The following is a 21,841-nucleotide window of genomic DNA, read 5'->3' as shown; positions in this document are numbered from 1 at the left end:
TTAAAAGATCTGAATATTTTGTTGTTCCACCTTTTTAACTGAAATAGAATATATATGATACTGTTAGACAGTGTGAATCAAGATATTAAAGCAAATAAAACATTGATTTTTTTACAAGGTTAAATAAACACTGACATATTAGCACCTTGTTAACCAAAGTTGGCGACGGTCATAGTAAACATTCATCAAATTTCAGAGCTTTTCCACTGAAAACTGCTGAGTGAGCTAAAGAAAGCAGTTTGCAGGCCAGCAAACCAACACAACTGTTAAAATGTTTGATAGTCTGGACTATCCCATAGTTTGGGATCATCGCTATGAGCCATTTGATATATTGTTGATATCCAAATATTTATTAGTGCAGCTTTAAAGCTACTAGGGAAGCAAATGGATTTTATATAAATAATCTGAAATCATAATTTTATTGTACATTCTATATTAAAAATATTTTGAAATTGTCAATACTTCTAGTGATAATAGTAATACAAAAGGGAACTCTCAAACAGCTCTCAAGCCTGTTTTTCTCTAACAAAAATGGGGACAATTAGACATCTACCACTGCTGAGTCCCATGGTGAACCCCCCCCCCCATAATTTTCATGTTTGATAGGTGAACATAGTTGATTCAGCAGCAAGTGGGGAGCACTGAAAGAAATGAGAGAGCTCAAGCATGCTTTTTTCTGTCACCAACTCACAGTTTGACGTTTAGTGAAAGCTGCATGAAAGTCCACACACACACACACACACACACACACACACACACACACACACACACACACACACACACACACACATACACACACATACATACTGTACATTTGTAATGATGAATCTGCACACAGTGATGCAAATACACATAAATGCAAGTATGCACTTTTGCATGTTAGTCTTTGTGCTTGTTGTGAGTGCACACCTTACACATTCATATAACAGTTCATGGTCACGCACAATGCATATGCTTTTGCTGATAAGGTGCACATGCACATTGTATACACTACCACCAAGGAGCAACATTTTTCTCTCCATATCTGTCTGCTCCCTCCTGTCTGTCTCTTTCTGTCTCAAAGCAGGTGCTGAAATGAGACACTAAATAACTATTAGAGTTAGAGGAAGGGCGAGAGAAGGGGAGGAGAATGAGAGAGCACTTCCCCAACAGTAGCAGAGAGAGGGAGGGAAAAGGAGCGAGAGAGAAAGAGAGCAGAGGAGCTTAGAGAAGGGATCTGCATTGTAAGTAGCTCTGAGAGCAGCAAGTGGTGACTGTTTTTCAACCTGTTTTTGTTTTCCTGAGGAGGCGGTGAACAAGAAGGAGAAGAACCAGGCAGAAAAGCACGAATCTGAAAAGTCTGAGTTGAGTTTCACAAGAAATACAAACAGAGAGCAGAACAGGAGGGAGCGAAGCTGGGAGGAACACAAGGCAGCAATGGATAGCAGAGTGGCTCAGCCTGACCCTGGGATGGCATGGATTCACACACAGCTGCTGGCCACCGTCCAGCACACACACTAGGCTGCTAACACCGATGAGGTACAGTACTGAAAAACAGCAACAGTAACTATTAACAAAGCAGAGCAATACTTACACAGTCCATGGTCTTTTGTTCCAAGCTGGAGATTTTTGCTGCTTAGTGAAAGTTGAGCTGTGCTATTTGCCTGAGAGTGCAAGCTCTGCTTTGTGTGGTGCACTTGGGAGAAAGTAGTGCTGTGTAGCTTGTCAGGTGCATTGCATTTATCTGACAACAGAGGTATGAAATGGGTTATCAAGACAGTTTGCCTGGATATTGTTTTGTCTCAACTAACAAAACAGGCTGTTTATATCAATTATTTCAATATATGCATGTGCATTGCAGTGAAATACAGGATAATATGTGAAATGTTTTTTTCCTGCAACACAAACGTTGCCAAATATTCAGCACAAGTAGATGCATAAGTCCTGTCAGTGGGATCGTTAGCTTTACTATTCATTTATTCTCTTGGAAGAAGTCGCTGCTTGCATTGATAATGTTTCCAGCAGCTCCCTAGGCAGTGCAGAGTCAGGTGAGCCTTGAATGTGATGGTTACAGTACAGCAATGAGTTGTTGCAGAGCGGGGCAGGTAAGTGCACGTCTGGAGTATGTTGGATGAGGGGTTGTTAAAAACTGTACATGGCTGAAACTTCTCTGTTCTTCTCCGTGGGACATTTTAGCATAATACTCACACCTTCTCTGCCAGTAGTTTCAGGGCGAAGACAGAGCCCCAGGTTGTTAACTGAGGAGTGGATCCGTGTGTTTGTGTGCTCTTAAACGTGTGAATGTGTTCATGTACATATGTGTGTTTCCCAGAGGCAGTGCACAGTGGTTTGGGTTTTCTTCCACCCTGTCTCACTGTTTGTTTGTTCACTTATGTGGATCCTCCAAGTGGTCAGAGTTGTTTACATGGCTTCATGAGAGATGAGCAACAATGCAGTTATGACATCAAGCAGCCAGGTTATGATTTTTTATTCTAGATAATCTTCTTCTTAGTTTGGCAGTTGTGTGACCCACATGTAAAACACATTACCACCTTCACTATTTTTCTCAACATCTTCCAAACTCCATCAGTGAGAGGGCAGGCTGAGGTGATGGCTGCCGTCTTGATGACTAAGTGTATTGCTATGTGAGTTGACTGCTGCTGCTGTGTGTCTGTGTGTATGGATAGTCTGGAGGTGCATATTTTGGCTGGAACGCAAATAGATAGCTGTGGGTGTTTTCTGGATTATCTGATTTACTACAGAACGCACCACTTGCAAATTGGGCAAACGTGTACCAGCAAAATGCAACAAATCAGGACCTTGAACTGTTTTACTGCACTTTATTACAGGCTGGAGATCCCCTGTATGATGGCAGACTACTGATAACAATTATTCTTTATAGTCTGATGACTATAAAGAATAATTGTTATGAAGGACATACACATATATCACAGTACTGTACCTTAGATTTCCCTCTGCATGCCTGCTCATATCACACACCGATTTATAACTCGGCTCAACACAGGGCTCATCCCTTTTCCTACTTCCTCCCCCACAACTGTATGTCTGGAGAGCACCTGCCCCATCACCTGCCACTCAGACAGTGGCTGTCTGAGCGTGTGTGTATATGCTGTGTGGAAGGGTTCCAGGATTCCACACCTCACCCTCCTTATGCCCCATACCTCCCTCACCTCCCCCAGCTAACCTTGCATGCAAATGCTACCTGTGCTTCTTATGGTGTTTACATTCATAAGGACACACTCAGCTGCTTACCTAAACATGACTGTCTCTGCTCTGTTTTGCACTAAAATCATTACACACCATTAACTGAAAGCAACCGGCCCTTTACACATCAGTGACACTGATATTTTGAGGAGGCCCTGTCACTTTCCAGGCGTTTTGGCTTGTGGCCTAAATAGCAGTGGCCTTAATAGCCCATAATAGCAGCTTGCTCCTGCACGTGTATAGTTGAGCTGCTTTGTTTGTCTCCTGCTTCGGTTTAGTGGTCAATTTCAGAGGAATGAGCTTGCCGAGTCATTCAGGGAATGTGAAAAAGTATCTCTTTGTGTCAGAGGGTCTCATCTGGGGGGTTGAGTGCCTCTGAAGTTGGACATGCACTTGTCTTGACTGTAAAAGAGACCACCTACTGCGTTAAACCCTGTGCATTTGGTTAATAATAATACAGTAATGTGATGGCTTTGATTTATTAAGTTGAAAAGTTGATTTTCTAAGACAAACAAAGAGCTGTAACTGCACAGGCTCTGTCATTTATTACTTAATCTGCATTTCAGAGAATATGTGGCCCATGCATGAAGGTTAAAACATACCGAAACTCGAGCCCAGAGGCGATATGTGCCGAGCACTGCCCCGGCTGTGTTGCTGCACACCTGTCTGGCACTGTAGCCCTCGGGTTATTTTACATTGGGACTTGGCCAATAAGACGCTGTGTGTGTGTGTGTGTGTGTGTGTGTGTGTGTGTGTGTGTGTGTGTGTGTGTGTGTGTGTGTGTGTGTGTGTGTGTGTGTGTGTGTGTGTGTGTGTGTGTGTGTGTTTCACATTTGTACTCATGCGAGATAATACTTTTCTGGCTCAGGAGGCGTTGCTTCTTCACTAAAATGTTAGTTTTGTGCCTCTTTGTTCTTTTGAAATAAAAAATGTCAAACCTCTCAAGTAAAACAGCAGCAACTCATCTTTTTTTCAGCGTCTTCAAGGGTGTTTATCTCTCTTTCAATTCATCACTTTAATCCTGATGACGCTGCTGGTATTCAGAGTTTGGCTTTAAATAGTTTATAGTTTTAGCTCTGGGCTATAGTGGAATCGTTTCTGGATGGTCAGCTCGTTAGGTGTGTTCCACTTTTACCCGATCACATTTCAAAACAACGAGCAGCTCAGTGGACGGCTTGTCCATACCTGTCCAAATAATAAAGCAAGAAGTATAGGGTGGCGGAGGGGGGGGGGTGAGGAGAAACTGCTGGTCCTCAGCTGAGAAAAAAAGTGGAGCAGAGAGCTAGAAAAAAAAAGTAAACACAGGAGCAGATGAATGCTGAAGATGCATCCGCAACTTGTTGTAAAGTAGGTCAGCCTCTTCAGTGTCAGTGGCAAAGGATCAGATTGGAATCAAAGTGCTCTGATTGACACTTTGAGTACAGCAGCTGCCTCCTTTTCAATTAATTTAAACCAGAAAAATAAAAACCTGAAATGAAACTACAGCAGATACATGAATGGCACACCTTCTTTTAATGTTACTCAGTTACTGCAAAGCTTCTAGTGCATTACAGGATAAGGCTATGTGTTTTTGATTCACAAAAAAACATTTAAAGGATAAGGTTGGTGATATTTAATTTTGTTATTGTCAATAAGTCCCATAAAAGGACCCAAACCAACAATGCATTAATCCATCCCTCAACACTTTCCTGCCTCCCTACCCTGTGTTTGGCTCTTAGCCCGATGTGTTCCTACTGAAAACGTAAATCTTTAAAAATGTGTCACAAATTAGGTTTCACTTTTGATAAAGGCTGAATAGAGACAGTAGACAGTGCATTTGATTTTTTTTTAGCTGCGGTGTACATTTATTTGGTGCTCTATTGAGTATTTACAGCTGCAGGATGGTGTATGGGAGATTATGGGAGAAAATTAATTTCGCTTTGCCAGACCTTCCTCCACAGCGCTGCGGAGGAGGGTCTGGCTAGTCCACACAGCATTGGGAGGATGGGAGAAAAACGTGCTCTGGTTTAGTGGCATTTCTTAAAACCAATCACAATCGTCATGGGCGGCGCTGCAAAATAGCCTCAGGAAGGAACTTGTTTTGGTGGAACATGTACGTTCAAAAGTTGTTTTAGTCGTGCAACAGAAAACTCAGAAAACTCAGATTGGACAGAGAGTCTAGCTAGCTGTCTGGATTTACCCTGCAGAGATCTGAGGAGCAGTTAACCATAGTCCTCAGAAATCAACCGGAGTTTAAACTTCCAACACAAAGAAAGCGAAAGGTGATTGACATCCAGCCAAAAAAGTGATATCCGGCGGAATTTCTGAGGGCACTCTAGCAATCCCGGAAGTGTAACGTCGTGGATATAAACTAACTCAAAATAAACTACAGCCTGTGTGTGTGTGTGTGTGTGTGTGTGTGTGTGTGTGTGTGTGTGTGTGTGTGTGTGTGTGTGTGTGTGTGTCAACAGTGTGGCTCATTAATGTAAATTGTTTTTGGATAACAATGGAGCTCAACAGAGGATTTGGTTTTTGGTCTTTTTTTATTGGAAGGATTGAGCACAAGAAAAATATAGAAAATCGCTGTTCATCAACCTAATTTGTCAAAAAGTTGCTCATTGCTCAGGATCTGTTGCTTTATATCTGGTTTATATAATTGTAAATTAAATACATTTGGGTTTTGGACTGTAAGTCAGATACTATTATAATAATATTGTGATGTTGTGATTAACTATTTCCTGACATTTTATTGAATAAAAAACACATTTTTTAATCCACAGATTAAACGATAATGAACATTAGTTTCAGACCTAGAAGTGTAATGATGGGGCCCTTTGACACATTACATACTGGCTCATTGCTTTCATTACATAGTGAGATAACCTTTATTGGAGAAATTGTTGTTAATAGCTGTATGAAACACTAAATGGACTCAAGTTGAGTTATTTGTAAAACCACTTTTTTTGATGATGGAGTCAGGTAGCTATTTGAACATACAGTACTGTAAGATAACAATGTCTTTAATTTTTCATATGTTCATGTAACCTGACAATACGTCCTAAATCATCACACTTCTTAGAATCCCATCGCATACAGATAACCACTGTCTGTCAGAAGGTACTGATTAAGAGATTTTCTGGATTTACTGCGTTTTGGATCGTTGGCCCTCCATCGACTTGGTAGCTTTTGCGACTTATGACAAAGCACCATAATTAGACAAGGTTATTTCCATAAAATTGTCAATAGCTCCTTTGTGTCTTTACTATCCTGGCTGAATGTGTCCTGTGTGTCAGCTTATCTGACTGCAGTTGTTATGGTGGTAGAGTAAAGCCGGGGGGGAGGGGAGGTTAAAGGTCTAAAAGTCTTGCCGTTTACATGTGAGATGGTCACCATTTTTTCAGGCTTTTAAATGAGAGATTGCTGTTTGTCCGTTTCTGTTAGCCGGAATCCCGCCGGGGCAGACAAGGTCAGGGAAGGCCTCTCTACGTCTTGTCGCTTTCAATCAAACACTCAAACACACACACTCACATTCAGGTGTGCCTTGTGTGTGTCATAGCTTTGTGTGATTGTAAGCCAGGTTGTCAGTATGCATCTCCATAGTGTCTCGGAAGGTCGTGGGTAAATTGCCTGAGGCTGTAGAGGCAGATTAGGAGGACCCACACCATGTGTAAACATTTGGGTAACCCCCCCTTCCCTCCAACTCGCCTCCTCTGTAGCCTCTGGGGTGCTCACCTGTCTCAGTGGGTGGAGGCTACAAGAGGAACGAATACCAAAGAAACTCCCTGACCTGAATTCACTCAACCATTCTCACAACATTCAGGCGTCTGATCTTCCCACGCAGGTTAGTGCATCACCTTGACATCTGGTGAGCTTTCTCTGATTGGAATTCAAGTTTCGCTGAGGAGTTTGTTTTGATTGAAAGATTTAGATGAAGTCCATTAACATACCAAGAAGACACTGCCTGGCTTCCCATCCAGGTGTTTTAGGTGTACATTTGAAATGTTGGGCAAAAAAAAAAAAAGTCAAGTTATGTGTCAGGCAAATCACTTGGCAACTACCAATCATCTAATCATAAGGGGAGACACATGGGAGATACATTTAACTGTTTCAGAATATGTAGAGCCACAACATTTATTGACAAATCAATCTGCCTACCTCAAATAAGCATAAAAACGTATTGCATGATGTCTGGCTTTTATCAACAAGTTCCCAGTTGCCGTTAATTGTTTTTATGTAAACAAGTCATAATTTCTATCCAAATAATTGGATGGAAAACAAGCACACAAGACTGCAAAAAGCTGTGGTGAAGATTTTATATTTAGTTTGTATTTTTAAGCTATTTTAGATCCACAGCAGCCTACCACCATAACTACACAGTCTGCTGCATCACTCCGTAAACACAAGTATGTTAATATATTTTGCGCTGAAAAGTAGCACAAACACTAATAATTTGACATTGCACTGTTTAAACTTTGTAAATACTTTCAGTAATTCCAGTTTAGAAGTTGAAAAATGTAGTAGTTCTTGTTGGAAAGTTAACAGAGTTCCATTGCTATCCCAGTGTTGATAGAAAATGTTACAAAATAGCCTGTGAGAGTGGTTTTCCCAGAAGTGACGCTGAATGATGTCATGTCTTGTCTCGTCAGACAATGCTGGGCTCTTTAGTCTACTGCTTGGCAATTAGTGGTCTGATGTGACCAAGTTAAACTGCGATCTCACACACACACATGAGCTGGTCACACCACACTGTCGGGACACTCTAGTCTGTCTGACCAAACACACCAGACTTACGCTGGAGAGAAACTGTGTGTGGGGGAAGAGACTGACGCTATATGAAGTTTCCACAGTCTGATCATTAGATAAAATATGAATTGGTTGGATATCCAGATTTTTATCACACACACCATATCATTGCAAACAATGAAAATATTCCTCCAATATGTTTTGTTGTGACTTCCATCTGTGAACAGTAGGTACTGCAACAACATAGCAAAGCTCACAGTGTCCTCTTACTGAATTAAATGTTCATGTTACCCAATTTCAGATGGGGGGCAGTTTAGTTTTGTTTTGCTCTAACCGATCAGTAGCAAGTGCATAGCATCTCCTCTGCAGCACAAGTTGCTATAGGAGCAGTACTCTTTTTGCACGACAATCAAGAATGGTTAATAGGTTAACCATTCAATTAAGAATGGTTATTTGTATAAATTGACTTACGACAACTTGTTCAGCTGTGTTGATCTCATCTGTGCAGCTTTTTTTCTGACTCTGGCACAAAAAGACGATGTCCCCACCTCCTTAATCCCGCATACAAAGCTCTGATTGGCTCCATCTGGAACAATGTTTCTTATACTGTATATCACCACACAAACTACTGGAAAAATAACTGCTTTGACATTTGTTTTTTGACTTCAGAATTAGAGTTTTTAAACTTGATAGCTAATATGGGTTGCACCCAGGGGTCACCTCATTGTTTTTCACTAGATAGTGTAGAGAGACAGATAGGAAAGGGGGAGAGAGAGAGAAGGGATGACACGCAGCAAAGGGCCGCTGGTCGGATTTGAACCCGGGCCACTGCCAAGGACTCAGCATACATGGGGCACACACTCTACCGGATGAGCTAGTGGTTGCCCCAGAAGACTTATTTTTTAAAGCAGACTGTTACAGCGCCTGATAGAAATCAGGCCTTAGAAAAGCACAACCTGATGACGTGAAAAGTGTGCCAACTTGTGATGTCATCTAGGAAAGGTTCATGTTGATGTTTGAATGATATGTATGTTGATGTCTGACCAACGGGAAGTGACGTCTGACCGAAGCAAAGACCTAATAAGCCTTGCAGGACCACACTGAGAAAAACAAAGTAGATTTCTTACATCCAAGTCACAGACTGACGACTCTTATAAACTGGGCAGATATTTCATGATCATTTTCCTCTCTGAAACAATAAGCGTCTTTTATACTGCAGTGTTACTGTCATACTCAACACTAACATTAGAAAACAAAACAGTTTAGAAATGTATTTCCTCACCTTCATGAACCACAAACAGCTTCAACAGTGAATCCATTTGTTTTAACACTCATCTCTCCCCTCTGGCAAACATCAAACAAACTTTAATTATGCGATTACCCAACATTTGGCCCTGTCGTGAAGCTGAATCAGCAATGGATTTATGCTCATATTTATGTGATACACTCCATTAAAGGATTATTCTGAGACCTTCACAATGACATTTATCACAATTAAAAATGCTCCTCGTATGGCTGCTTGCATTAAAGGCATGCCAGCGTGCCATTCATTAACTGCTGTATGCAGACATGGCGTCTTAGAGCAGCCTAGTGAAATTACAGGGGGAAACACTGGCAGCAAAGTCCATAACAGTCACAAATAACAGCCTGCTATGACAAGGGAAATTACACGTCTTTGGAATTGAAATTTTAATAGCGCGATATAACTGTATCAGTGTGAGGAATGTGCAGTAAGTGTAATTGGATGCTTTCATGTTTTGATAAATGTGGTGGTGAGGCTTTATTGTCAGTTTTTGGGATCTTTGAGGTTTCTTGATCAAATGAGCAGATAACTAATTTTCTACAAAGAGCATGTTGATTTATGGCAACTTGGCTGTTGATGGAGGATTATGTGAACATTCATTCATTAGCATAGTATTGAAAGATAACATGATCATGGAAGCTGAGATACAGTTTTTTCTAAACAATACATTGTAGACTTGGAAATAACTCATATTTAATCTGATATGACAGACTGCAAATAGAGGTAAGTAAAGTTTTGTTAATGATCTACATTTACAGCAGGATTACAGTATAGCCAGCCAGTAATCACATCCAAACACCATTAAGCTTGAGTCATTGTGTAGCAGTGGTCTGGATGTGTTTATATGGCTCAGTGGCTGCACTATATGAGTGGATCAGTATAAGCAGTTCCCACACCCTCTCAGGTGTCCTGTGCTCAGGGCAGCCTGGCCCAGGTGATAAAGGCTGCCTTTGTTTGCAGCAGGGAACAGGTAACCATTTGTGCCTGCACTACTGTGTGCGTGTGCGTGTGTGTGTGTGCATACATGCATGCCAAACATATGTGTGTGAGTGCTGGAGAGAAACAGAGAGAGAGAGAGAGAGAGATAGGACTGACTTTTGTCTCATATTCACAGCATACAACACATGTGCGCTCGATAAAAGGGAAGGTAAAATATTTTTTCCAGTCTGTGATTCTCCAGGTAGAAAAAACCCCAATATAAACAAAGTTATATTTTAAGGAAACGCATTGATTTATGCCTTTATCCTCTTCAGGGACACTCCTGTTTATATAAATTACAGGTGTAAAGTTTAATGTGATACTACTTACTTTAATGTAAAATATATGTATCTCATAAAGATTTACTGTGTGTCAGAATTATACTTAAACTCTAAATGACAAATACAAAGGCATTACTGGAGGGGTATAATTTCTTAGCATTATCCATGACAAAGAGCCTGCAGCGTGTGTACATGTGTGGGGTTGTGGTACAAATAGATAAAAGAGATAAAAAAGTTAACAATTAACATTCACACAATGTTACTCTGTGCCTCACATTGCACACTATACAGTATACTAATTATGTGTTTTGAGATTATGTAGCAGTAAACTGTCATACTGAAGTGTGCTTGATTTTTAGGTGTAGTTTTGGTGGCTAATAATGTCCCACAATGCAACATACGAAGAAGAAAATGGGGAAGCTGCTCACAGAGGGAAAAAAATAAATAAAGTTCTGTGACTGCTTTGGCAACAGTTTAGAAAAAAAAGAAATGAACCTAATTTAAAAAATATTTTTTTGTTCACTATTTGGGAAGTTTTAAGTTTGAAAATGGCATTAAGTCAAACTCACTTTATTATTGCCACATGGCTATTCGAATAAAATATAAAAACTTGACAAAACATTCTTAAGCCACCATGGGCGAGAAGTTTAAAGTGCTTGGAAAAAAGAAATATGAACGTCTACAATCCCATGACAACTCAACAACTCGTGATATGACTCCCTAACAGCTGGTGAGTGAACTTGTGCTGAGACTGTTTTATAAACTGCTGTGTCCAAGGTCAAGAATGAACTTTCAATCTCTGATGCACTGTATGTCTTTGGGACACAATAGCTACTTTTCTCAGCTAATGTTGCTAAGATAACTTATTGCTAGGTTGGCTATCTGTTTGAGAGTGTGAGTGTGTTTGGCTGCACCCTCTGAACAAATAGAAAAAAAGAGATACACAGTTAACAACAGATTCCGACAGGAAATCTACTCTGAAAGTAGTTATTGTGGCTTTGCTAGCAAGGCTAATTGATAGGCTAAATGCTACAGTAAGCTAGCTACTGCCTTAATGAAAACACAAAAGTTTAAACTAATGGCCTGGGAGAACAAATTCTAAATGTTTTAGCTGCTTGGTCAGAAATATTAATTTACAATATTATCAACAAAAAATAGAAGAATGGTGTACTGTAACCTCTTTTGGTTATAAGGTGCCGCTTTTCTTTTCTTTTTTTACAGTAAAAACAGTACTTTGAATGATACAAAAGGATGTGGGCCTGTGACTGTTGAGAAATGTGACTAAATAAAAAATATAAAACCAGCTTACCTCTGCATCCCTCTGTGCATACAGTTGAGACTGTATGTGTTGTGTGTTAGCATCTGTAAAGTTCCTGTTACCTGGTGTTTAATTCAGGAGTTAAGGATTACCTGTTCAGGAAGCAGGAGGGTAAGAAGAGCTCCACAAGTGTGTGTTTTAACAGCCTGTCAGGAGAGCTAACTTTATGACCCCGCTGCTGAGTTTTAACAGACGCTCACTGTGAATATTCAGTCAGAAAAAGGTGCCTGCTAGCTAATGTAGGCTGACAGGAAGGCAAACCAACAACCAGAGTGATGGGTGAGTATAAATCTCAGGTGAAAGGTGAGAGTGCTGAGGATGTGCTCTCTTCCTCTGTCTGTCTGTCTGTCTGTTGTGGTATTCTGTTTGGAGTGTGTGTGTGTGTGTGTGTGTGTGTGTGTGTGTGTGTGTGTGTGTGTGTGTGTGTGTGTGTGTGTGTGTGTGTGTGTGTGTGTGTGTGTGCGTGTCTAGATGTTAAGTACAGGTAGCGTGTAGAGAGGTCTTTAATTAGAGCAGGAAGACATAGCTCAGAAGACACACTAGACTTAAGTGTGTGTGTGTGTGTGTGTGTGTGTGTGTGTGTGTGTGTGTGTGCGTGCGCGCGTGTGTGCGTGCGCGCATGCATGCGTGTGTGTGTGTGTGTTTGTGTGTGCGTGCGCATGCGTGTCCATGCAGGTACGTGTGTGTGACTGGGAAACTTCCTGCACACATAAATAGTTTCAGGGTCCATCTTGCTAATCCCAGGAGTGTCTGCTCAACGTGTGTGTGTGTGTGTGTGTGTGTGTGTGTGTGTGTGTGTGTGTGTGTGTGTGTTTTCTTGTATTCGTGGTGTCCAAAAACCGGGAATACAGTATACTTGTGGGGTCTGGACTGCTTTGTGGGGCCAAAATGCTGGACCTCACAACTTTAAAGGGCTGTTTGAGGGTTAAGACTTGGTTTTAGGATTAGGGTTAGAATTAGGTTATGGTTAGGGTTAGGGTAAGGGTTAAGGTTAGGCATTAAGTTGTGATGGTAAGGTTAGGGTAAGGGGCTAGGGAATGCATTATGTCAATGACGGGTCCCCACAAAGATAGTGAAGTGTGTGTGTGTGTGTGTGTGTGTGTGTGTGTGTGTGTGTGTGTGTGTGTGTGTGTGTGTGTGTGTGTGTGTGTGTGTGTGTGTGTGTGTGTGTGTGTGGGGCACACAATGCTGCTTACGGTTGTTGTAACACTCTGGTGACACAGAGCCACGTTGCTAAAAGTGAATTGTGTCTAGTCAACCATACAGTATTTGGTTGCTGGGTAAGTGTTTTTTGCTGCACTGGTTTAGACTAACATAACTAGTTTATTTGTTTCAGTTATTCCAGGTTTCTCCTCTTTGCTTCTCTGTTTGCTTAATACATGTTCAATCATCCCAACTCATTTTGAATTTGAACGTTAAAGTTAAAGTTAGGGTACATCATCTTAAATTCTTTATGCTTTCCCTGTTTTAGTTTTAATGGTGAATTGTGTTGTACCAATACAATTATTAGTATTATTTTGAGATTAAAGGTGGAGGGTATTGCAAGTCAAGAGAAGGGTCTAAACAAGATAGTGTTGAGGCTCTTGCCTTTTTAAAAAGTGAAACATAAGATTCAACCCCCCTCCCAACACTAATAATTGTATACAGTTCCTTGTAGTATAATCAAGTAATACATTGATTTCCTAAATTTGCATTTGAATGAGGCATTAATAAAGTCAAAAGAATTGATAAAAAAGATCACGTGGAGTAGTGGCCTGAGATAATACTATAGACCACAGTGTTATTTTTTTCCCTCTCTTTTTTCACAGCTCCCATGTGTTCGTTCAGCCATGCTTCCTGGGTATGGATTCTCACCTTTTCCTGATTTCCAACCCCACCTTCACGCTTTCCGCTGCCGAGGAGAGAGTCCTAGCATGTGGATCCCTGGCTCAGTGGAGTCCCAGGCTCTGAGCGAGGCCCAGGAGGATAGGCCTCTCCTGCACCCGTGCCACCACAAGCATGTCGCCGTGTGCCAGCAGGAAACATTGGCTTTTATTGAGCTACAACCACCAGTGACTCCTAAACTCAACAGTGTTGGCTCTCAGAGGCCAACTGTTATTCCAGAGGCACAATGCACAACACACTCCCTGCCCCTGAATGGTTTCAGACACACACTAAATGAACTAAATGACATGCAGAACGGCTGCCACAGGACAGACAATGAGCACGTAGCACTGTTAAATTTGAACTCTCATACACTTGCGGGTGACTGTGAGCTTGAATGCCATAATGGCATCAGGACTTCTTTACAGGAGCAGACAGAAAAACCTCGTACTGTCACAACAGTATGTCGTCCTCATCACGCAGCTCTTAGCCTCCCTCTGCCGTTCCCTCTGTCCTCTCTATACACAAACCGAGACTCCTGGGAATCTCAGATACCTTGCTCCCCATCCTCACCTACAGGTCCTGGGTTTCAGAGCCCAGACTCCTGCCGGCTTCAGAGGAGGACATCACAGGGTTCACTGAAAGAGAAGTCTATCCGTGAGTGTGCAGCTTTTTTTCCACTATGGACAAAGTTGACATAACAAATCAGGCTTTAAAAGCTTTTACATGCTTCCTCTTAATTTAATAAAGCTATTTTCTTGTTTCCAGGGCGAAAGATGCAGGTTTATTCCCCAGACAGCCAGAGCGATGAATCTCTCAGCAGCCCAATCCTTGACGCAGACTACATCTTCCCAGGACCTTTTGCATCTTTCCTGGAGGAGGACCTCAGTGGAGTATCTTCCCTGGAGGCCCTTTCAAGCCCCTCATCCACAGACGGTCTTACAGATCTGCCAAACCTTGGTCAGGATGATATTTTTAATCTACCTGCAGAACCACTGCAGATAATAGAGGACCCAATGCCAGGGGTGGGGGAGGACAGTGGGAGTGTAGAGACTTCGAGTGCCACAGGAGGGAGTTTTTTGTCACGCGTCGGTCGTCATGGGGATCAAGAACGGCGGCGTTTCTCAGCTTCAGAACTGATATCTAGACTGCAGCTGTCTCAGAGGAAAAACTCCTTCACCTTGAAGCTGGGGAAGTCGCTGTCTGCACGGGTAGCCTCCAGGGACAGACAGAGCTCCAACAGCCTCAGCCCCAACACTGACTGTGAGTAGAGAACAGAGCAAACGTCATGGTAACATTTCATTGAAAGCTAGTCCATAAACCTAGCCCAAAATGTTACAGAAAATAACATAAGTGCAGTATAAAACCTGTTACAAATAAATACCACAAAAAGTCAGGTTCAATGTTCTTCTCCTTGAACAAAGGCAAAATATTCAGTGTCCCTGCACATCACTCAATGTCGAACCTCAACCGTCTGCACTGTTGTATGAAAGAAAACTAGCCAAAGTTGGAACAAGTGGAATTCTAGAATTCTCAAATTCTCTATTATTACTCTAGTGCTGAAACTATTTTCTTGAAACGATTATCAACAGATGAATTGTAAATGAAAATAGTTATTTGGGGTTTAAGATGCTGACTATATAATCTAAATAATGTGTGCAGCTTTGGACCTTTGTTGCATGCCATCTTCCTGTCTTTCCCTCCTTCTCTCCTGTCACCTGTCATCTCATTACTTTCTAATACAGGCTAACATGTCTGAAAACATACTTGGAAAAAGAAAATAATTGTTACCCCCAAAGACTCAGTAACTGGCTAATGTATATGTTTGGTAGATTAAAAAGACTGATTAAAAAAAAAAAAAAACTTAAAAAGCTGACTATGTCAAGAAGCTGTTGCTGGAGTTCAACCTCTTAAGAAGTTGTCCCTAAACATCCAGAAAGCTTAAAACGGTGTGTATTGTTTTATGAACCTTTATTATATGAGGTCTATTGCTTTTTCCCTGGACCTAGTCTCGCATTGCCAGACCTTCCTCCACAGCGCTGCGGAGGAGGTTCTGGCGAGTCCACACAGCATTCCGGGATGGGAGAGAAACGTGCTCTGGTTTATTGGCGTTTCTTTAAACCAATCACAATCGTCTGGGGCGGCACTAAGCGCCGCACGAAGCAACGGCGCCTCTGCAAAATAATTGTGCAACAGAAAACTCAGATTGGACAGAGCTGTCTGGATTTACCCTGCAGAGATCTGAGGAGTAGTTAAGCATAGTCCTCATAAATCGACCAGTTTAAAATGCCAACACAAAGAAAGCGGAAGGTAACGGACATCCGGCTGAAATGAAAGACATCTGGCGGAATATCTGGCGACACTTGAACAATCCTGAAAGTGGAACGTCGTGGATATAGACTACCCTGGACCTAACCCCTGCACCTTGTGCTTTTCAATCTCTTTAGATAAATCCAACTCCAGGCACCGCAGCTCAGGAGGCTCTAGTGATAGCGCCCCCCACAGTCCTGTAGGACCTGCACCTACTCTGCCCAGCAGTGACAATGGCATGCCTTTGCATCGGTGGAGCACAAAACTCGGGTAAATACGGATTTAAAATATTGCCACACATGAACTGCAAAGATTAAAGAGCATGTATTGATGTCAGTTCACATTTTCTTTCACAGAATGCGAAAGAAATCCATAGAGGAGGACTTCTGCACGCTTCCAACTGTTGCTAGTTCGAATCGCTTATCACGGTTTTTGCCTAGTTGTAAGTTTCCATGAACTATTTGTCTTTTTCAAAACACATTAAACCGAGACTTGATTGGATTTTCCTGTAACATCCCATTTCACTTTCCTGCAGCGATTCTGTACCAGGAATACAGCGACGTTGCCATCAACAGAGAGATCCAGAGGCAGCAAGGGAAGGAGCCAGGCACAGAGGAGGAGGGGCTCAGGGATGAGGGGTCAGACGGGACCCCATCTCCTTCTAATCTTTCTCCATCCAGCTCCTTTCGCTCATCACGAGGCTCTGCTTTTGCACTGTGGCAGGACATCCCCGATGTTCGAACCAGCGGCCAGCTCGACAACTTCAGCAACGAGGAACGGAAATTACAGGAGGTGAATGAGACATTGCAGGCTGCCACAGCTGTTTGCTAGTTTGTGTACTGTAGATAAGTGGCTGACATACTGTGTCTTCCTCAACTCAGGCAAAGTTTGAGCTGGTGACGTCTGAGGCGTCGTACATTCGTAGTTTGACGATCGCAGTGGACCACTTCATGTTGTCGCAGGAGCTCGCCGAGTGTCTTGGAGCTCAGGATAAGCAGTGGCTCTTCTCCAAGCTGCCTGAAGTCAAAGGTGTCAGTGAGAGGTGACGTAATATGCTGCTGATGTGCCTCTGTTGCCTATCTCAGTTCTTTATTTTAACATGTCAGTTATCATGACTCCTTCTCTGAGTGTATGTTCTGCTTACTGGGTGCCTGTAGGTTTCTTCAGGACCTGGAGCACAGGCTGGAGGAAGACATTCTGCGTTTTGATGTGTGCGACATCGTCTTGGAACACTGCCCGGCTCTGCGAAGGGTTTATTTACCTTATGTAACCAACCAGGCGTACCAGGAGCAGACCTACCAGCGTTTGCTGTAAGTAACTGCTTTCATCACATGTATAACATATCAGCAGTTTGAAACATATATGTAAATGTATCTAGGCACTATCTCTCTGCGCTCACTTGCAGCTGTAGTGCATGAAAGCCAATTGTTTCCTGTACATAATTCCCTCTAAGGGTGTTCAGGTGTTATTTTACACCTGCATGACTTAACTTGCAGAAGGTTTATCTACACTAGACAAGGCTGAGCATTTTTTTCTCAGGGTAAAAAGCACTCTGGAATTTACACGCAGTTTCACTGAAAGTCATTAAAGTGTTTTTCTAAATGAACACGTCTTGTCCTCTCAGGCACGAGAACCCTCGTTTCCCCGGCATCCTGGCTCGTTTGGAGGAGGACGCCATCTGCCAAAGACTTCCTCTGACCTCTTTTCTAATCCTCCCATTTCAGAGGATCACACGGCTCAAAATGCTGGTGGAGGTACACCCTTAAACATTCACTGCAGAATTCATGTTCGCACTTGAAACCCAATTACGTGAAACTGTAAATGGGCTCATATTTGGACCGGCTGAGCAATTTTTTTCTCCCCAACAGAGCATAAAAAGAGTATTGTTTACTCTTTTGGCTTGTCTTCAAAAACATCTTTATTTTTCAGAACATCTTAAAGAGGACAACACCAGGCTCCCGAGATGAGGACACTGCCACGAAAGCTTTCAATGAGCTAAAAAAGGTGGTGATTATCATCTCTAATAGCCAGTTGGATGAGTACCAGTATTATCACTGCTGAGGCACAACAGTAATAACCATGTTGGTATGTGTCTTCTTAGATCATCAAAGAATGTAACTCCAGTGTGCAGTCAATGAAGAGGATGGAGGAACTTATTCACCTCAATAAGAAAATCAAATTTGAGGGAAAGGTGACTGAAGTCTTTGTAAATAGTCTTTTTTTTAATCTGCTTTGTTAACATTTTGCAGTGTTTCCTATTTAGCAACTTATTTCCTTTCTTTGTAGATCTTTCCTCTGATCTCTCAGTCCCGCTGGCTGGTAAAACACGGTGAACTCCTGGAAGTGGACACTCAGACGATGAGTATTTCCGGATCAAAGCTTAAGTTGCCCACCAAGCCGGTGTACCTCCACCTGTTCAATGACTGTCTCCTGCTGTCCAGGAGGAAGGAGTGAGTGATCTGCAGTCAATACAAAGGAATACACCAGGAAATAAAATAAGAATAATAAAAATCTGTAGCAAACAGCAACACACACCACTCCTCTGAGGTTAATGGTCTGTAAACAACACATAGGCAGCACCAGTTTTCACCAGGATTATCTCCCTTTTCTACAAACAATAAATGTACACCATCAGTAATCAATAATTTAATATTGAAATATGCTACAACCACATACAGATTCTACACAAACTGGCTTTAAAGATTGACCAGCTGTTTTACTAATGTAAAAAAAATATATATCTTTTTTTTCCAGTACGTGGAAGTTCATGGTGTTTGTACACGCCAAGATAGGACAGCTGAAAGTGAAGGACCTCAGTCAGAAGCTGCAGGGCATCTCAGGCTTCATCTTCCACCTGCAGCTGTGTGAAGGCCAGCAGCTCAAACACCAGATCCTGCTCAAGTCACACACTGAGTGAGTAACAACACTCTGTCGATAATAATTTAGCTTTGGGGGCAGCCTCTAGCCCAGTAAGCACGTTCACCCCATGTTGGCTGAGTCCTGCAGCGGTGCAGGGTTCAAATCAGACCTGCTGCCCTTTGCTGCGTGTCATCCCCTATCTCTCCCCCTTTCATATCTATCCATTTTCAAATAAAGGGAAAAGCCCCAAAAAATAATCTTAAAAAAAAAAGAAGCTTCGGTCCAAACTGGATGCTTTAGCCGACGGTGCTGTAACGGCCCCTTCTTGTGTCTATCCAGGAGCGGGAAGCAGAGATGGATCACAGCCATGTTTCCATCTGATCCACGCGAAGACATCGAGCAAGCCAGTGAGAACGATGGTCAGTAGAGAGCTTTTGGTGCACTATGAATCAGTGTAAACCTTTTAATTCTTTCATTCATCTTTTTCTTGTCTTTTCCTCTTAGATATATCCCAGGTTCAGTGCATCAAAAGCTATCAGGCCCAGGAGCACGATGAGTTAACACTGGAGAAGGCCGACATTCTTCACGCTAAGACCATTACAAGTGATGGTAAGAATTTGGACAAAGTCCTCTTTTACAGTAGATAAACTGCATTCCAACCTCAACCTGCACCTAAATTAGCATTACATAAAAAGTTAGGTCTGTGTGTCCCACTGGCCGTCTGATCATATGTGTAGTGGTTTGTTTGATGTCTAAGGTTGTCTTTCAACAGGCTGGGTGGAGGGCATCAGACTGTCTGACGGGGAACGGGGCTGGTTCCCCAAAACCTACGTGGAGGAAATCACAAGTCGTAGCGCTCGCCTTCGCAACCTCCGAGAAAATATCCGCATCAAATGTGTCACACAGAAATTGGAGGGCGAAGACTAACCACTTTACTGCAATTGGTTGTGTATCAAAGGTGCATTTCCGTTGCTAAGTTGCATTTTTAAGCTTCTGGATCAATGTCTTAATTTTAGATGCATGTGGGAACTATGTTGTAGTATGCAGGTGCCGTAAACAAGACAAGGTTTTTGACTGTATGAACATTTCCCTTTAGCGAGCTAGCTTCAAATACAGTCAGCTTTTAATGCTCCTGTACATTTGAGTCTGTCGATAAACATTTTTAACAGTTTTGTAACACTGAAGTTACTTTTTGTAGAAGCAATCACTTCCTGCATGCTTTCTGTGAATGCAATCCATAACCATTTTAAAGTCTGAGAAACATGCACATTTACTAGCACAGGTAGTAATTGTAATCATATCAAAAGGTAAATGTGTACATTTCTTGGTTCTTGCCAGAGGAGAATGTCACTACATTTGTTTCTGTCTCATGTGGCCAAATGCCCTCTTAGAACTGTCTTATGCAACTCAGCTGAGTTATATGAGGTGCAGGAGATTCATTGATGTAATGTTACAACATCAGAAAGTCGCTCGAGGCAGATCCTTCTACTGAGCTGCGTTAGGACACATCAGAGGCCTTTTATCTTTTGTTTTTGTTCACACTGAGTGCTGCTTTAATGTCAGAAGGCAGATGAGAAGTTGCCATGTTGTGTAGTCCACTTGTTCAACTAAAATGTACACTGGTGGTTACGAGATGAAATGAATGCCTGATGTGTTTTCCATCCAATTTCTGATTCTGATACACTACAGTGCGCCAGTGTGCTACAGTTCATTCATCATGTGTTAAAAGATGGGCATTGTTTAAACATCCTTGCCTCTTTTTTAAGAGGACACCCTGCCTGTACGCATTGTATATGATCTGTAGTAACAATTTGGAGTGCATGATGGTTGTCCAGACAAGGCAACTGCCGAACAGTGGTTAGGTGATTTCGCAGTACTACTGTAACATATATGAAGGACAGACTATCCTTTTCACATGGCCACACTACACCAATACTTTTTTTCTGTTAGTGCCCTAATCTGATTAAAGGTTTAAGCTGACTATATTCTATATTTTTATAATTGTCAACAAATCCGTCGAATAGACCAAAACCAACAATTAATTTATCCTAAATCTGTGGCCAAAGTCTGATAGATATTCTTTCTCTGTGCCATGGAGCCACACTGTTACACTGGGTTACATGTTCCTTCATTACCATGAACACACACACACACACACACACACACACACACACATACTGTAGTTGATCCCACATACACCACCCTACTGATGTAAATACTGACTAGAACACCAAATGTGTATTAATCCACAGCTGAAAATAGTCCCCAACAAATGCACTATTTACTCCTGTTTGAGTAACATTTGCTAAAAACAACAGTGCCCAGCTGATTTAAGGAATGATTTAGCCTTTATTAAATATTGAAACTATATATTTGTGACTAATTTTATAGTTTTCTGTTGTCAGTAGGAACAAGCTGGGCTTGAGACTGAGCTCCAAAGACAGGGTAGGCAGGTCAGACATTGTTGGTTTTGTTCCTTTCATGGCATTTGTTGACAGCAAGGAAAATATATGTACCTAATTTTAATACTTTAGCCCCAGTTAAATAAAAGCTAGACATTTTTGCATTAGACTAATCATACAGGATCAAGTAATAATGTCATACACTAATCACTGAATTACAGGCCTACATCGTCCACAGTGTTCCCTTCATTACATGTACAAATCCCCAAATGACCCACAGCACAGTGTAACTGAGCTGTTGTTAATAAACCACTATAATCAACATGCATATGTAAACTCTTCCAGTGGCACATGAAATGTTTATAACCCCTTTTTTTCTTTATCTGCATTGTTAGTTGTAATTTAAGCGGTTGCTGTTGCAACATGTGTATTTATACTCCTCTAGCTGGTTGTTCTCTAAGGAGATTCTGATGTAAATGTACTTTACTGTAGATGGCTTTATGTATAAAGAGTAGAAAATGGTTCATTTACTATTATGACTATAATTTATATGAACAAAGATTTGACAAATATTACATTACATAACTGTAAACCTTTCAGT

The 21,841-nt window shown here is 41.7% G+C and overlaps 1 protein-coding gene across 1 annotated transcript; it reads left to right on the top strand.

Annotated features, from left to right (window-relative positions):
- The first annotated feature begins 1,181 nt into the window (after window positions 1-1,181).
- On the top strand, window positions 1,182-21,766 carry arhgef19 (Rho guanine nucleotide exchange factor (GEF) 19). Its single transcript, XM_078254479.1, has 16 exons — window positions 1,182-1,518; window positions 13,615-14,326; window positions 14,438-14,932; window positions 16,117-16,249; window positions 16,336-16,421; window positions 16,515-16,771; window positions 16,861-17,021; window positions 17,137-17,289; window positions 17,604-17,733; window positions 17,909-17,983; window positions 18,081-18,170; window positions 18,266-18,429; window positions 18,734-18,892; window positions 19,178-19,257; window positions 19,343-19,447; window positions 19,611-21,766. The coding sequence occupies exons 2-16, from the start codon at window positions 13,636-13,638 to the stop codon at window positions 19,763-19,765; spliced, it is 2,934 nt and encodes a 977-aa protein (XP_078110605.1). The 5' UTR covers window positions 1,182-1,518; window positions 13,615-13,635; the 3' UTR covers window positions 19,766-21,766.
- The last annotated feature ends 75 nt before the right edge of the window (window positions 21,767-21,841 follow it).

This window comes from Sander vitreus, chromosome 7 (genome assembly GCF_031162955.1).
Source record: "Sander vitreus isolate 19-12246 chromosome 7, sanVit1, whole genome shotgun sequence".
Classification (NCBI taxonomy): domain Eukaryota; kingdom Metazoa; phylum Chordata; class Actinopteri; order Perciformes; family Percidae; genus Sander; species Sander vitreus.
This window is presented reverse-complemented; position numbering and strand designations above follow the sequence as displayed.

Excerpts from the sequence above, each read along its gene's own strand:
- arhgef19 (XM_078254479.1), top strand. The coding sequence starts at position 13,636 with ATGCTTCCTGGGTATGGATTCTCACCTTTTCCTGATTTCCAACCCCAC. Across the intron at positions 17,290-17,603 it reads CAGACCTACCAGCGTTTGCT|GCACGAGAACCCTCGTTTCC; the intron begins GTAAGTAACTGC and ends TTGTCCTCTCAG. Across the intron at positions 19,448-19,610 it reads TAAGACCATTACAAGTGATG|GCTGGGTGGAGGGCATCAGA; the intron begins GTAAGAATTTGG and ends GTCTTTCAACAG.